This window comes from Arachis ipaensis, chromosome B03 (assembly GCF_000816755.2).
Source record: "Arachis ipaensis cultivar K30076 chromosome B03, Araip1.1, whole genome shotgun sequence".
Lineage (NCBI taxonomy): Eukaryota > Viridiplantae > Streptophyta > Magnoliopsida > Fabales > Fabaceae > Arachis > Arachis ipaensis.
The window spans coordinates 25,116,321-25,133,600 of NC_029787.2; the positions used below are offsets into that span (position 1 = coordinate 25,116,321).

General features: G+C 36.0%; 5 protein-coding genes and 1 long non-coding RNA gene across 6 annotated transcripts in view; 2 read left to right on the plus strand and 4 right to left on the minus strand.

Moving 5' to 3' along the window:
• LOC107632747 (50S ribosomal protein L1, chloroplastic) overlaps nt 1-2,610 on the minus strand; it is a 7,971-nt gene extending 5,361 nt beyond the window's left edge. The window contains 4 exon segments of the mRNA XM_021117229.1: nt 463-540; nt 1,877-2,068; nt 2,071-2,164; nt 2,207-2,610. Of these exon segments, the coding sequence (XP_020972888.1) occupies nt 463-540; nt 1,877-2,068; nt 2,071-2,164; nt 2,207-2,610 (768 nt within the window).
• LOC107632750 lies at nt 3,666-5,441 on the plus strand. The gene is made up of 3 exons (XM_016336410.2): nt 3,666-3,671; nt 4,960-5,013; nt 5,144-5,441. Exons 1-3 carry the CDS (start codon nt 3,666-3,668, stop codon nt 5,417-5,419), a joined length of 336 nt encoding a protein of 111 aa, XP_016191896.2. The 3' UTR covers nt 5,420-5,441.
• Nucleotides 6,432-7,543, minus strand: LOC110270047. Its single transcript, XM_021118498.1, has 2 exons — nt 7,178-7,543; nt 6,432-7,087 (listed from the first exon to the last, which is right to left on the minus strand). Exons 1-2 carry the CDS (start codon nt 7,436-7,438, stop codon nt 6,809-6,811), a joined length of 540 nt encoding a protein of 179 aa, XP_020974157.1. The 5' UTR covers nt 7,439-7,543; the 3' UTR covers nt 6,432-6,808.
• LOC107632751 lies at nt 7,733-9,208 on the minus strand. Its single transcript, XM_021117230.1, has 3 exons — nt 8,789-9,208; nt 8,480-8,705; nt 7,733-8,392 (listed from the first exon to the last, which is right to left on the minus strand). The coding sequence occupies exons 1-3, from the start codon at nt 9,206-9,208 to the stop codon at nt 7,941-7,943; spliced, it is 1,098 nt and encodes a 365-aa protein (XP_020972889.1). The 3' UTR covers nt 7,733-7,940.
• LOC110269605 lies at nt 14,230-14,794 on the minus strand. Its single transcript, XR_002358378.1, has 2 exons — nt 14,576-14,794; nt 14,230-14,364 (listed from the first exon to the last, which is right to left on the minus strand). It is a non-coding gene; the product is annotated as an uncharacterized LOC110269605 (long non-coding RNA).
• The window catches only part of LOC110269417 (pentatricopeptide repeat-containing protein At1g18485-like), a 9,326-nt gene continuing 7,493 nt past the window's right edge, over nt 15,448-17,280 (plus strand). The window contains exon 1 of the mRNA XM_021117232.1: nt 15,448-15,467. Within this exon, the coding sequence (XP_020972891.1) occupies nt 15,448-15,467 (20 nt within the window). The remainder of the gene's footprint in view (nt 15,468-17,280) is intronic.

The window sequence follows — 17,280 nt, forward strand, 5'->3', positions numbered from 1 at the left end:
AAAAAAGCTTTAAAAGGACTATCTCAGTCAAATATAATATTTATATATTCTTTAGGGAAAAAAATTCCCATGCAAAGCTAATGCTATTATCAAAATAAAAACATGCAGATGTTCCATGTTTGGTAAATATAATGTAAATTGGACCTCAAAATTTAACTATTAATGAAGCACATACAAGCATATATGATAGGTGATTCGAAGTGGATAATTTGAAGTCCTACAGGCAGTCTTCTTATCACATGGCAGTTATACGTATAAAGAAGGAATTTGCTTAATCAGTGGGATAATAATCATATTCTCTCTCTGATGTATTGAGACTACCACTCATACGATATATGTAATACATGGACAACAAGTCATACTTTCAAAGCTCATGCCGTTATGTCAACTTAAAAAAGTTAGCCACGCAAATAAGACGTGGGACAGTTAAAAGAAACGGAATTGATATATACTGACTCATACCAATTCTGTTCGCTTTGAATCAATACCCAATCTTACATGTGCTTCAACAGTTTCATCAAACTTTGCCTTGGCACTGACCTGAACAATATTTAAAATATATTCAAATAATAGTAAGTCGTGGATCATTTAACATAAGAAGTCAAGAACTCAAGAAGATTCATTCAAAGGATCAGCAGGAGGCCGACGGCCAATAAGTAGAGTCCATACCAAAAAATAGCAACTGGCACCAAGCAAAACTTTAAAATCCAATAATTTACAAATCACACACCCCAAAAAAAGGGGGAAAAAAAAAAGGAAAGAAGGCACAATACTGTTGTTACACATCATGATACTTGAAAAATTTGAATACATATGGAGTCTATGGTGCCTATGCCTACAGCGGCTATGGTGGCTAAACAATCTTTGCAACACCTTTTAGTTGTTGCTAAAATTAAAGTCACTTTTTTAATGTTTTGCAGGTATACACAGTATAGCAGTGTTAAATTTAAATCCCACCAGAATTTTGTAATTGTCCTCTTCCTCTCAGAAAGAAAGTAACATTAGTACACTTCTCCATCCATATATGATATATCTATGACTTATGGCTGTTACTTCTACAACTTCTATTGCTATAATTACTACACTAACTTTTATAGGAAGAGACAGATAAATGCATATTATATACCTACATGCTACCTACTAGCAGCAATAATTTTAAGTCCACTTAAATGTAGAATTTCAGTATAGATTGCTGTCTGAAAAGAAATGACCTACTAGTGTTTACCCTAGTCTCACAAAAGATTTTTATTTTCCCTTTTTTAACTTCTCAAAATGCATAACTTACAAGTTATCTCAGAAGAGTACTATCTTCAATGGTCTATACAAGTTGCTAAGGCAGCCAAAACTATTCAAATAATTTTTTTTTCAACCTCTACCTTCTCTATTAGCACCAATCACCTAAAACTAAAGTTGGGCCAAGAACAAATCCTACTGAAGCAAAAGCAAGTCAGCAACACCAATAACTAATCCTTCTCCCATAGGGTAGGCTACCTGGATCCCAAGATGAATATTCACTGAAGAAAGAACATAAGAAATCTACACAACCTAACCACCTAATATTTGGGAGTCTAAAGGCAAATGAAAAAGAGAAAATCCGAAACATCGTCATTTTTCTTTCTTCAAATCAAAATCTGTTCCCGAAATAAACTTCCCCATCCACTATCTCAAAGAAATTACTAAAACGCACCTGGCAGCACACTTGATACAATGTCAATGTCAACCTAAGTGTGTGTATGGATTATTTTTTCTTGAAATTGATTTTGAGATATGCATACCAAGCATGCACTAAAACAGTTATCCACACACAGCGAACGGAAATCAAACTCAGAAATGAATTCAAAACTGCAATTTCGATAACAAGAACATATGATCCAACCTTAACTTGGCGAATGGCCTCGTTCAAATCAAGGACAGGGGGAGTCTCATTGCGCTTGGGCATGATCAGCATCGGAAAAGGCACCTTCATCTTCTCCTCCTCCATCTTCTTCCTTATCTCATCCTCAACCTCAAGCATCCTCCTCTCTTTCTCCGCTTCCTCATTCCTCTCTTCCGCGGTCACAACACCCGATCATCGCCGACCTTATCCTCCGGCGGCGGCGCCACTCTCGGAGCGTAAGAAACCGGCTCAATCGAAGGTGCATCCTTCACGTACCGAATGTCCTCCCTTGTTCATCCCCGCTGCGACTCCTCCTGGCCCTCGGCCGACACCGGGCGGCGAGGAACTGAGGCTCCGGGGATTCGTTTTGTTGGGGCGCCGGGTCTTTGGGTTTGAGAGGGTAGGAAACGGGATGGATTGGGACGGATTGGAAGGAGAGTCTCCTTTGAGGAGGGTCTTGTGGTGGGTTCGGTGAGTCTTGTTGATATTGTGGTAGTGGCGAGGAAGAAGATAGGGGTCTGTGAGATGTGACGGAGAATGGGGAGTGGAAGCGCCAAGGGTGTTTGAAGAGGAAATGGTGGCGGCGAGCTTGGGAGAGGAGAAGCTTCAGTGCCGCCACTGTTGTGTGTGTACGAGTATGAGAGAGAGTGAAGTGAGAACAGTAAATAGGAACTCAAAGCATCTTCCTCTTTTCTATTAGGAGGAAGTAACTTTAGTTTCTGCTGTGGTCTCATTTAATTAATTAATTAAAATACTTGTAATTAATATAATTTAAATATTTAAATTTAAAAATAATTCACTATTAAAAGATATTAATATTAAATAAATTCATATATTAATATTTGAGATTGTTGGGTATTTGGAATTTGAAGAAAGTTTTGTAAGTAATTGAAAAAAGAGTTGAGTTGGTTTGGATCCATTTTTTCGAACAAAAAATAATAGTAGCAGAATTTTGATTTCGTAAACTTGGAAGAAGATAAAGAAGAGTAGTAGATAGTGTGAGAATAGAAGTGTATCTAAGTGGTATATATAGAGTAACAAAATATTAATTTATTAACAATAACGGTAACATAGTAACGGCTAGTTTCTAACGACTATTTTTACAACAGCTAGTTTTACAATGGCTAAATAATTATTATTAAATTAATTATTATTTAATTATATAATATAATTATTTATTTTTTATTATACTTGCCACTTGGCAAACATATATTGGTTAATGAGAGTCTCCATTCAGAGGGACTCCCTCTTCTCTCTCTTCTTGAAAAAACGTGAAGGAACTCACGTTAGTTCTCTCCAACGATTCCAATTCCTTTTTTTTCTGACCGAATAGTAGCTGGGCTTCTCCATTGGAGATGCTCTGAGAAGAGCTCAGACTTGTCGAACCGGGTTAACAGGAACTCTGGTTTTTTTTTTTTGGGTGACTGGAACTCTCTGGTTTAGATGTAGGCTTAGGTTGGGTTTGGTTTGTGTATGTATTAAGATATAGACATTAAGACATAGACACTTGAGATATAGACATAAAATATTTGTATTTGTGTATGATGTTTGGATATAAGGCTGCGTTTGTTTTTAGAGACAGGACAGAACATGACACTGAAACGGAGACAATAGGATGGAGACACTAAAAATTATCTTTTGTGTATTGTGTTTGGATACGATGGACAAAACACTAATGTAATGTCTAATATTATATTTGGATATACAAGACTAAAATATTATATGAAATGACTAAAATAGCCCTGTGATTCCAAATTTTCTACATCAATACAAATTAATTTAATAAAAAATGAGAGTACGTAGGAGTATAAACGGAACTTGAAAAAAATATTTGAAGAGGCAAAAAATTTTAATAAAAAAATATATTAGTATTTATATTAAAATAAAATTTATAATATTTATCTTTCAAAAATTTTAAGATTAATTAATTTTGTTATTATTTTTATTACAAATCAAATAATATAATATAAGGTTAAAATAGTATTAAAGTAAAACGATAAAAAGAAAAGAATTATCTACCCCCAATAAAAAATTCTACAGAAAGGAGAGAGTACCTGAAAAAGAAAGAGATAGAGGAAGAACAGGAAGAAAAAAGTATCTCTGAACAACGCAATAGAAAAAATAAGAAGGGATAATAGTGGAAAAAAGGAAAACAAAATTTATAAAATTGTCCGTGTCCACTATTCCAAATCTCGTGTCCATCATTGTCCTTCGTGAAAGAGTGGACACAAAAGTATAAAAAACTGTCTCGGAGACAATATGTCCACTGTTCATGTCTCTGCTTCCAAACCCTTTTTAAACAAGTGTTGTCCATGTTTCCGTGTCCTGCCCCCGAAAACAAACGCTACCTAATAGACATGACATTAGAAAAGTGTCTAATATTGTGTTTGTTTTAAAGAACAAGACACTACATAATTAGTAAAAGACAGTTTTCTCCCTATAATTTAAAATAAGAATCAAATAATTAAAAAAAAAACCTACTTCAGAAACTTGCAAATTGCTTCGAGGGTTTCTCCCCCTCACCCCTACCCACAAATATCTCTCTTCTAGCCTCCTTCTTCTTTGCTGTTTGGTGGATATTTTCTAGGTGCATCTTTGTGTGGTTGTCATTATTTGCGGTCCATTTAGCCAATGTTGTTCACAAAGTATTGCTCATCCATGGAGAGCGCGTGTGCTGATATTGGATTTTATTCATTACCGTTGAAATACTCTAGAGGTGTCACTCTCTTTCTCTGTATTCCTATCAATGTTTCTTTCTTATTTTCTACAGAGCATCTGATGCATTTTGGTGTCGTGAAAGTGAATTAGTGACAAAATTAATAATTTCTCATTGCTTCTCAAAGTGTAATGGATATAAAATTATCCTGATAAGGGTTGAAAACTTAAAATGCTATTGCATCTTGTATGACTCATTTAGAGTGGAGACCGCAAAACATAAAAAAATTTTCTACAATTAGCTGAAGTTCATTACAAAAAATATTTAAAATTAATTAACCTCACTACGCATAGGACTTGTTTAAGTAGATAACTCTTATTTTATATATACGTGAGTGTGATTGTTGCCATTACCCCCATTCTTGAAGATTGATATAGTCCCAGAATCATTCCAAGGAACCATTAACCGAGAATCTGGTAAGGTAACCAATTTAATTTTATAGGAGATTACAATCTTTGAACTCTAGAATTTTATATGTATGGCATAGTGATTCTTACATCAATAGTGGGAATTGAGTTTAAATTCTTACAATCATCTTTGTAACAAGCTAGGTTGATTTTGAATTCAAGGCCAAGTTCTTGTTTTCTGTTGGGAGTATCTACAAGGCTCCACCTCTAATGGTGATGACATCCTTGAGATCTGAAGAATCAAAGGATGACATGAAAAGTGGAAGAGGGAAGAGATTGGATGAAGAGGGAAATTGCATGCTGGTTGGTGTGGCAAAAGTTGATTCAATTGATGATTTTCTCATGAATTCCTTCCTTGCCCTTCCAATTGAGTGCCTTGCTGATTTCAATGATGTGATCTCAATTTCTGCCTCATCTTAAAGAAGAGATCATCATCACAGTTTGGACATTGTTGAATCGTATTTTAATTCATTTCGTAATCCAAGTTGAAAATATTGAGTAAAGGCTTAAATGAATTCATCATACTATTAGTAAAGAAATTGCTTTATCTTTATAAAGTACTGAAGAGGAGTGAATTTTATCTTTTTCTTTTGTTATTGAATTCTTTAGTTGTGAACTGTTCAATTTATTGTATTACATCTATCCCATTTCAGATAAGCATGACTTTAAGAATGCATAAGGAGCAAACAAAGAAAGAAAATCTCAAAGAATAAAACTACAAGAGGAGAAGACAAAGTGCTAGTAACTTATGATGGCTGTTGGGAATGTTAATAGACTTTGAAAGTTGTATTTTTTTCTTTGTGATATTTGGCTTTGTATCTGTACAATAAATCATGACAAACAACAGCATAAGAGTAAACTTGGTTTAGCTTTAGCAAATACATAATTGATTGCTGGGTCCTTCTTTTGTAATGAAATTATATGAATTGAAAATTCAATGAAAAGTTGTTTCTTTGATGTTTACTTTGGTTTGTTCTGTTTCTTTGTTTTGCTAATAGTATTTGAAGTTATATCTTGTATGATTTGCACAAATATATAAGTGCAGAAATTAAGAATTTAGGTTATAAACATCAACACAGGATTAAGAAAACACAAGTTATAAGCAAGACTTGATTCCAAATTTGCAGAATTCAATAGAATTTTGTAGTTTTGCAGAAATTTAAGTGCACAGTTGCACACACTCACCTAATAAATAAGTTAAGTGCAGAAACCTAATATACATAATGCAGAATTCAATATAATTTAGTAGGACTGCACAATTTAAGTGCAAATTGCACAATACGATTAATATTTACCTGATGGATAACATAGTTGCATAATAGCAGAAAATCAACACAGAAAATTGGACAATATGAATAAAATTCTATTCACGCATAAAGGAGTTGCAAACTAGCTAGTGTACTTCACTTGATTAGCATAAGAAAAAACAACATAATGCAGAAAAGTCTAATAAGTTTTAGCAAAAGAGACCATAATAAGTTAACTACTAAGACCACCATTTACACCCAACAATAACTAAAAGTTTTCCATTATATCTCATGCGAATGTCGCCTTTTCTTCGTCCAAACTCCAAAAGGTTGCCTTCAATTTTGGATTCTGCACAAATTTCTTTGCAATTTGCACGATCTCCATTGTGTTAAAACCAAGACTCTTCAGCGTTCGGCCAAGATTCACTTGCTCATTAACACCAGACATTGCATTGGCTAGTACCTGCACATGCTTTCCTTGATCCTCAACCGCAGCTTTAAAAGTTTCAGCTAAGTTTGATAGGACTGTAGCATCATTGCTTTTTCTAGTTGCAGTGTGACGTCATTGATTTTTCTCACTTGACGAAGCAAATGAGGTTGAAAAAGTATTGGGTAGTTCGCTCTCGCCAGTTGCTAAGTCCTCCATGTCAACATCGTCTCCGCCTAAACCCAACCCACCAGCTGTGGCCGCAGCAAATCTAGAGCCCGGTGTGACATCTTCTTCAGCATCTTTTCCACTACATGCATCAAGACCAGTAGCTCTATCCTTGCAAAAAATGCTCTCAAGATGTTCAAACAAAGAAAATGGCTTGCCTGGAGTGTAGAGTGTAACATTGCGACCCTGTACAACATAAAACAAAGTGTACAATTACATGAGAATTAAAAAGTACTTGTAAGAAGCATGATTAAATGCGTAAAATTACTATCACACCTTTCCCCACGCTTCCAATACTTGTTTACTATCCACTTCAACACACATCTTTTCAAAATTCCACCCAAAACCACTACAACCTAACATCTCAGCCACAAACATATATTTTTCTTTCAGGCGCTTGTGTTTGTTTCTGATGTGCTTCACAGTGAGACCACATCTAGGAAACTTCTCATTCATCTTGTCCGCCAGTTTTTGAAATGCCCCTGGCTTAAATTGATCGGCATCTGCCCTCTTGCCTTCAACAACCAATTCCTTCATGAACACAACGAATTGTTCAGTTTCTTGTTCAGTCTATTGGCGGGGTGTGGAGACCATTTGCTGCTAGATAATATTTATGTACAATAACAAATAAAGTAAACCATGGAAGCATAAGTACTATTAAAATTAGAGTTCAATGGTATTAGAATTATCTTTAGAATTACTTACAACAAACTGAAATCTACTACCAAAGATAGTGCAAAAAAGTACTACCAGCAAATTATAATTGCAGTACAATTAAAACAATCAGTAGCACAATATTAACATACTTCAAAGATTTCAATACTAGTCTAGAATTTTGACATCTCTTGAAACAATTAAAACAAACCCTTGCTTAATTATATGTTTAATTAGAATACAAATTATGAATCCGAGTTGGCAAATACATACTGCACGAAGAAAAAACTCACATGAATTCAAATACAATAATTTATCGTCTAGGACAAATGCAAACATGACAAAACTAGCAAAGATAAAAACTCTACGCGCCACCTTCTCCTCTCTATATTTCCCACATCTCGGTTGCTAGGTCCTCACGCCATTGAGTCCACTCATGGCTACTTTTCACAACATCAATTGTGTCAGCTTCATCAACTATAGTATCATCTCCTACGGGTATGTGTTCTGGCAAAAGAGTTGCATCTTCTTCGGGATCAACATCCATGTTCATACGAATAAAATTTTGTAACAAACAACAAGCAATAATAATGTGGCTTTGAACCCTTATAGGATAGAACGAAGAACTTCGTAGAATTGCCCATCTTTTCTTAAGAAACCCAAAGCACCGCTCAATTACATTTCTAGCCGAAGAATGCTTCTTATTAAATAACTCTAGACAATTTTGTGGTGCCCGATGACCTTGAACCCACTCATTCACATGATACCGAACATTTCTATAAGGAGATAAAAATCCTCTCCCATTGGTATAGCCAGCATCCACTAAGTAATAACACCCTAAAAGGATGGAAAAATATAAGAAATAATTTTTAATTCTCATAAACAATAGTTATTATTCTTTTGAAAAGATTAATTTAGACATACCAATAGGTATTTTCAAGCCATTACGTCGAGTAATAGCATCCCTAAGTACCCTTGAATCAGATGCCGATCCTTCCCAACCACTAAGGACATAGACGAAATTCATGTTCCGATTGCAAACTCCTAAGACATTGGTTGATATTCTAGATTTCCTCGTCCGATATCTAGATTTATCACTCTTCGGGACTGTGACACCTATATAAGTTCCATCTAATGCTCCTAGACAACCCTATCAAATGTAAAAAAAAAAAAAAGTTATTACACGCAGAGTAAACTTGACTAATAAAAATTGGAGCTACATACACGACCTACCTTGAACCATTTCCATTTGGGATCTACACAATCTTCCGGTACAGGGTCTGCCTTTGCAAATAAGATACTTTGGACACGCAAAATCGAACACAATACCTTGTGAAAATACCTACTAATAGTTTCACCAGACCTATAGAACCTGACTTGTACGCTGCGATTTTTGGTATGGTGAGCTAATATGATTAAGAAAGTAGCTACTTGCTCGCCTATGCTAACATGACCATCTTCGTCTAATCCACCTTGAATTTGTAGCAATTCACATAAAGTTGCAAATGCATTCAAACTCATTCTTAACTCCCATATGCAATTTCTATCTCCACCCTCCCCAATGATATTATCTAATGCATCTCGCCTTAATGGCAGTGTGTCCACTCTTCGACCAATCGAAGAATGACTCCGCCTTCTATTCCTAAAATACATATATAAAGTGACTAATAAAAGCAGCATTAACGTGTCAAATTGTATTCTCATAATCCAGTAATATCCAACACATAGCTTAATTTATTCAGAACGATCCATCATCACTTCCTAAGAAACAATAACAAGTAAATATATAAATGAAGAACTCTAATAATTTGTACAAATAGAAAAAATACTCAATTAAACTAAAAATAGGAAAAACACCCATTACATAAGCATATGCTCACATAATCAAGTTCAAAGCATACTAATAGATTTCAAACTTAAGTAACCAACCAACCGGCTTAAATGCTATGAACAAAATAGAAAAGATATGATTGAAATCTATACATATCAATAAAAATGTCAGCTGAAAAATAATTAAGAGTTTTAATATGTAATTTTTTATTAATTAAAATAAAGAAATAATGCTTTGAGACATGTGATTGATAACTTTTTAAGAAAAAATTAACTTTAACTACTATCACAATGAAATAACATCCAGACTTGTAAATTAACATGTCAAAAAAGAGACGATTTGCGGTAGTGATACATATGAGATGATGCAGAACAAAAAAGAGATTTCATGGAGTTAACGCCAATTTTTTTTTACACTATAATATTTACACATGAAAATTATTTAAATCTTGAGTTTGTGGTTTAAGCATTTAACAGCAATGCACCCGCAAAAAAAAAATTTAAAAATTTCCTACCAATCAATACTTCAATAGCTAAGAAGGAATGGAATTTGGCCCACATGCAAAGTGAGAAAAAGGGAGGAAGAGAAATAATTGAACTTTCACCAATTAAGAAACAATAATTAAAAACTCAACCAAGTCCCGCTCTTCTAACCCAATTAATCAATTCAAATTCCTATATTCCACACGTCAGAATCAGATTCCACCCACCCAAAAGAACAAAAAAAAAAAAAATCTACACAATAGTTGAAGCTAGAAAATTATAAAGATGCAAGCAAACTTTGCAAATCAAAGAAGCTAAAACGGTGCGTTAGAAGGGAAGTTGGAAGAGCAGCAACTTACAGATTCAGAACTTCAAAGAGAACACAATAGAGCTTATGTTGTTCCTCCCTCTCTCGCTCTCAAGAGCCACTGTCAGTAATTCAGTATACAGAAGGAATTATCACTGGTTAGGGTTTCAATCAAACAGGGGAGACATTTGGAATTTTAGAAAATGAATGAGGATAAAATTGTCTGAAAAAATTGATATAGATCCGTGTCCATCGTCCAAAATCCGTGTCTCACCATTTTACTGAGACATGAAATACATGTTTTCTGTGTATGTATGTGTGTAAGCGTGTCCTTCTTATTTTTGTGTCTCACAGTCCAAACAATAGACACGCCCCACTGTGTCCATGTCTTGGCAAGACACACACATGAAACAAACGGAGTGTTATTGTCACGGCCTTGGACACACTCCAATGCTACCGTGCCGGCACTCAGACTTACTCAACCTTTTGAGCTAAGACCAAGTCAGCTTAACCCTCAATACTTAGCAAAAAAGCTAAGAATATAAGAGAACACAAGAGAAAGAAAGCTTTGATGGAAGAACACTTTATTGCTCAAGTGTTTGTTACAAATGATTCACACATACACAAACTCTAACTCTCACCCCTATTTATAGCCATCCACCTCCTCAATAGATGGTTAGGATTAAATCTAATCAACGGTCCAGATTAATCATCCAGAACCTTCTTTACAAATATCTATCCTACCACAACTCTCTAAATGTTTCTAGATTATTCCATACCACTCCTTATACTTCTATATACATCTACACTCTTCTAGAATACTCTATGACCTTCCAGAGTCTTCTAGAACCTTCTAGGGTATTCCGGGACCTTCTAGGACATTCTAGAATGTTTCGGAACCATCTAGAGTATTCTCAAACACTCCAGAAAACTATACAAACACTGTTAAATCTAACCTTCTAAAATTTACCGTGACATTCTCCCCCACCTAATGCGTAGACGTCCTTATCGCGTTCTGTTCATGATAGCGCTCTAGGTGTTCCTGGAATTGCCACAGATCTTCATGAGCTTCCCAGCTAGCTTCGGTTATCGGGAGTCCTTTCCACTTGATCAAGTATTGGATACTTGGTGGTACTCCTCTTCGTCGTACGACATGATTAGCTAAGATCTCTTTGATTTCTTTATCAAAAGATCTAATCACCACAGGCAGAGCACGACTCGAGTCACATCTACTCGGTTCATCTTGGTCTTCATGATATGGTTTAAGCATATTCATATGGAAGACCGGGTGGATCTTCATAGAGGGAGGGAGTTGTACTTTGTAAGCAACCTCCCCAACACGTCCAATGATCTCAAATGGCCCTTCGTATTTGCGGATTAAGCCCTTATGAACCTTGTGAAAGGCTTTGAATTGTTGTGGAAGAAGTTTGATCATTACCTTGTCTCCCACTTGATAGCTTGCATGCCTCCTCTTATTATCTGCCCATTTCTTCATCTTCTTGGCAGCTTTGTCGAGGTAAGAACGAGTGACATCTGCTTGTTCTTCCCATGACTTAATCATATGATAAGCTCCAGGGCTCTTCCCTGAGTAAGAGGAAGAAAGAGAATGAGGTGTAAGCGGCTGTTGTCCAGTCACAATCTCGAATGGGCTCTTCCCTGTAGACTCACTCCTTTGCAGATTGTATGAGAACTGAGCAATGTCTAGGAGTTTTGTCCAATCCTTCTGATTAGCGCTTACAAAATACCTCAAGTAACACTCAAGTAAGGCATTCACTCTCTCAGTCTGCCCATCGGTTTGAGGATGGAAGTTTGTTGAGAAATGAAGCTCCGACCCAAGGAGTTTGAACAGCTCTGTCCATAGTCATCCTGTGAAGCGTGGATCTCGATCACTAATGATGCTCTTAGGCAATCCCCAGTACTTCACCACATTCTTGAAGAATAGTCGTGCTGCTTCCTCTGCAGTGCAGTCAGTAGGGGCAGGTATAAAGGTAGCATACTTCGAAAATCGATCCACTACCACGAGAATAGATCCAAACCCCTCGGACTTCGGTAAGACAGAGATGAAATCTAGAGAGACACTTTCCCACGGTCGCTCTGATGGAGGCAGAGGTTCCAACAACCCGCTTGGTATCTTGTTTTCAATCTTATCTTGTTGGCACACAAGACAAGTCTTCACATAGCTCTCCACTTCATCTCTCATTTGAGGCCAATAATAAGAAGATTCAATGAGTGTCAAGGTCCTTCGCTGACCTTGGTGACCAGCCCACTTGGTGTCGTGGTATTCTCTCACTAATTTTCTTCTTAGATTTTCCCATTTAGGGACGTATAATCTTCTCCCTTTAGTGTAGAGAAGGTCATTTTCTAGCCAAAATCTTTTGGTCTTACCTTCTCTAGCCAAATCCACCAACTTCTTGGCTAATGGATCGTGATGCAACCATTCCTTGATGGTATGCACAATATCTCCTTCAACCATAGAAATGGCTGCCATCCTGTATGGTGCTGAGATAGGTGGTTTCGCTCCTAACTCCAATTTAATCTTGTGATCCATGTTACTCCTAGGTGGTAGTTGTTTTGGCAACTCGGGAGGCATCACATCCTTATTTTCTTCAAGGACTTCCTTGATTTTAGGGGGAATAGCTTCTCCTTCAGATGTCGACTCTTCTTGTAGTAGAGCCAAAGACGTCATCTCCCCCTTCTTGAAACCTTTCTTGAGTTGCATGGTCGAAAACATCGGGATTCCTCCAGCTTTTAAGATTGTAGGGACCATGCATGGAGAGCCTTTCTCCATGACGCATACTATGCCGTAGTATGGCATAGGTATTATATTTGCCTTCCTTTGCAAATCAAACCTGATGACTATTTTGAAATCGTCCATGGGTGCTACTGAGAAATCCACAAGTCCCTTCCAAGAACCAAGAGTCATCTCAACCCCTTTTGCTACTCCTTTAAGGGGTTCACCCTTGGTATTCACGGGTTTGAACCAGCCATTCTTTTCGATAATCTTCAACCCAAGCCTCTTTGCTTCATCAGGCGTGATGAAGTTGTGTGTAGCACCAGTGTCGATCATCCCATGACAGGTTTTTCATTGATAAAGGCTTTGACATACATCAAGCCTTTCTTTTCTGCAGTGCTTGCCTCTTTGCCCTTCACAGCATTTATGTGTTGGATAGATCCAACACACTCAGTTACTTGAGTTTGAGCTTTTCGTTCCTCGGCGATAGATGCCAAAGTCTCTAGCTTGGGACAATCCTTCATTTGGTGTGGTCCCTTGCACACGAAGCATCCTCCTTTGGGCACGAAAGCCTTCTTCTTTTCTTCGTACTCTTTCTTTGAAGAGTATTTTCCTTCCTTCTTGGTTGAGAAACTCTTCCCCTTGTCTCCCCCACCTTTAGCGAAACTAGGCTTGGAGGAAGACTTAAGTTTAGAGTATCCCCTATGATACTCAGTGAGTGATTCGGCCACCACGATGGCCTCATCGACATCCTTAACATTCCTTCTTTGTAGTTCTTGCTTTGCACAAGGTTGGAGTCCATCAATGAAGAAGAACAATGCATCCTCTAATGCTAAGTTGGGGATTTAAAGCGTAAGAGTAGTGAACTCCTTTACGTACTCGCTAATCATACTCTTGTGCTTCAACTCCCTCAACTTCTTCCTTGCTTCATAAACCATATTCTTAGGGAAGAATTGTCTTTTCAACTCCCTTTTAAAGTCTTCCCATGTGGCTATGTTGCAATACCCTTTTCCATATCTACACACTTTCTCCTCCACCACAAAGTAGTATTATCAGAAAGGTAGAGAGCTGCAGTGCGTACCTTTATTGCTTCTTTGACCACACCTTGGCCTTCGAAGTACCTCTCCATTTGTCATAGGAAGTTCTCCATTTCGCGAGCGTCCCTTACGCCCTTTAACTCCTTTGGCTTGGGGAGATCAATCTTTGTCGTCTCCCTTATAATGGTTGGTCGAGATTTTGCCTCCTCGAACCAAACTCGAACTTCCTCTAATAGTTTTAAGGAATTCTCAAGCTTCTCTTCGATTTGGAGCATGCGGAGCATGCAAGCATCTAGTTCTCCTAACACGTGAGCCTCGAGGGTCTCCTTATCATGTTCTATCCTTTGGAAACGCTCATCCATAGAGGATAGAACATTCTCCAACATAGAAACTCTCTCTTCTAAGAAGTTAGAGTCCTTACCTCTAGGCTCACTTGAAGAATAATAGTTTTAAGGAATTCTCAAGCTTCTCTTCGATTTGGAGCATGCTTTCTTTGAAAGCATCTAGTTCTCCTAACACGTGAGCCTCGAGGGTCTCCTTATCATGTTCTATCCTTTGGAAACGCTCATCCATAGAGGATAGAACATTCTCCAACATAGAAACTCTCTCTTCTAAGAAGTTAGAGTCCTTACCTCTAGGCTCACTTGAAGAACGGACCTTCTTGCCTCCCCATTGAGAAGGAATAGCATTCCTTCCCCTTTTAGATTCAACATGCTCCATGGTGATACTATAAGCCATACCCACAAGCGACTTGTGCTCCCTCTCGAACCTTGCTCGGATACCAAATTGTCACGGCCTTGGACACACTCCAACGCTATCGTGTCGGCACTCGGACTTACTCAACCTCTTGAGCTAAGACCAATTCAACCTAACCCTCAATACTTAGCAAGAAAGCTAAGAATACAAGAGAACACAAGAGAAAGGAAGCTTTGGTAGAAGGACACTTTATTGCTCAAGTGTTTGTTACAAATGATTCACACACACACAAACTCTAACTCTCACCCCTATTTATAGCCATCCACCTCCTCAATGGATGGTTAGGATTAAATCTAATCAACGGTCCAGATTAATCATCCAGAACCTTCTTTACAAATATCTATCCTACCACAACTCTCTAAATGTTTCTAGATTATACATCTACACTCTTCTAGAATACTCTATGACCTTCCAGAATCTTCTAGAACTTTCTAGGATATTCCGGGACCTTCTAAGACATTCTAGAACGTTCCGGAATCATCTAGAGTATTCTCAAACACTCTAGAAAACTATACAAACATTGTTAAATCTAACCTTCTAAAATTTACTGTGATATTATGCTTGCTTGAACTTGGTTTGTTTGAATTTTTTTTTTGAAAAAAGTATTAAAAAGTCTGTCTTTTTAAGTTTTTGATAAATATATTTTTGACGAAATTTAAATATAAAATAGTCTTTAATTTTTATAAACAAAAAATAATTTTATTCTTCTGTCTATTTATCTTTCACAAATTAAATAGAATTGACTGACATGGTTGTAACAATATCCAGGTATTTGTTATGGTGTCATGCTGGAAGAATGCTAAAATTTACAAAGACAAAAAAATCTCTAATCATAAAAACGACGTCGTTTTACAAATTTTAAATTATTATTAAAAATCTTTTTGAAAGACATAAATTACTATATATTGTCCTAACTCCTTTACAAAAATCAGAGTTTCCTTCCCTCCAAAACGAAACTGAAGCGTCATCAAAAAAGATGGAATAGAAAAAACGAAATTGGTTTGTTGAAGTAATTCAGTCATCAAGCAAGGTAAACAAATTGCTTATGTAAAAAGAGAGTTTTTAAATGAAAAGAATTGACGAATAAAAAGGAGATTAAAATAAAAGTGAGGGACTAGTAGAAGTATATGATTATATTAATGGACCCAAGATATATGGAATCTTGTGGAAAAGGAGATAGAATCTTCAAAAACAAAAATCTAGAAAAGTATTATGAGAATTCAAGCTCCAAACCATGAAGTAGTGATTTTTCACATAAAAAAAAAAAGACGAAGAGAGAGATCAAAAACAGAAGAACACTAAGGCAGAAGAATATTAAGGCTCTAAGAACCAATGATTAGAGTCCAATTATGTGCTTGTGATGCTTTTATGTTAAGGAGAAACTTAGGGTAAGTGAATCTGATGGGTGCCTTATCACCCGATAACTTGAGCCAACTGATTCGGGATTATCGATTGAAAAACCTATATTAAGAGTTGCCTTGAGATAAAGCATTTAGAGTTCAACTGTTCAAGGGAGCTTTGGGCACTTATGTCTGGATGAATGAAAAGATTTTATAGTTATGTACTTGTGGTGTTGATTGTGTCGAGGAGAGGCTTGGGTGATTAGATCCGATGGGTGCTTTATCACCCGATAACTTGAGTCAACTAGTTCGAGATTATCAATTGAAAACCTATATTAAGAGATTTCTTAAGACAAAATACTTAGAATAAAAAAATCTCAAGCATCCACCCCAGTTAAAAAAAAAAGTCAAACTCTTTGAAAAGTAAGATGCTTTTAAGGTCATAAAATTATAAAAGAATTCTCATAATATAATCCTGATTTGAGTTTTTGAATATTCTTAATTCTTAAGTATGCAAGATTTATCAAGACAAAAAAAATCCACATGTGATCATAAGGATTATTATAAACCTCACTTTCTATTTTAAATATCCAACTTAGACTTGAATTGATAAACTCTTCAATTCTTATCACTAAAATAATCTATGTTTATCCATCTTTTTGCTTGAAGACAAGCAAAGTTTTAAATTTGGTGTTGTGATACCTTGACATCTCTAGTAATTTTTTCATATCTTTTTAAGTAGTTTTCTTATATTTAATTTGAAGTTCTTACGTTTTTAATGAAGTTTTCATGACTAATAATATGTTTGAAGTTATTTTAGAATTATTGTGCATTTAGGATTAGTTTTTAAAGTAATCAGGAGAAGAGAAGTAAATAAGAAAGGTACAATATTAAACTCTCAGAAAAATGGGCACTCAACGCCTAAGAATTATCTAAAGCACGCATCTTGACTAAGCTGCGGAAGAGGGATATTCTTCAAACCATCAATTATCACATTCTCTCTAAAACAGAACAATCACTAGAAATACGTGTTAACTTCTGCTTTAAGGATATTCTCATCCTTTGATCAAGTATTATCTTTAAGCATCAAACTATGAATCTTATTCCTCTTACTCCTCATAATTGTTTAAAAGTATAAAATAAAATATATTGTTAAATTATTAGACTAAAAAAATTAAACTAAAAAAATTAAATTAATAATTAAATAATTATTAAAAATAATAATTCTAATAGCTCTCTAA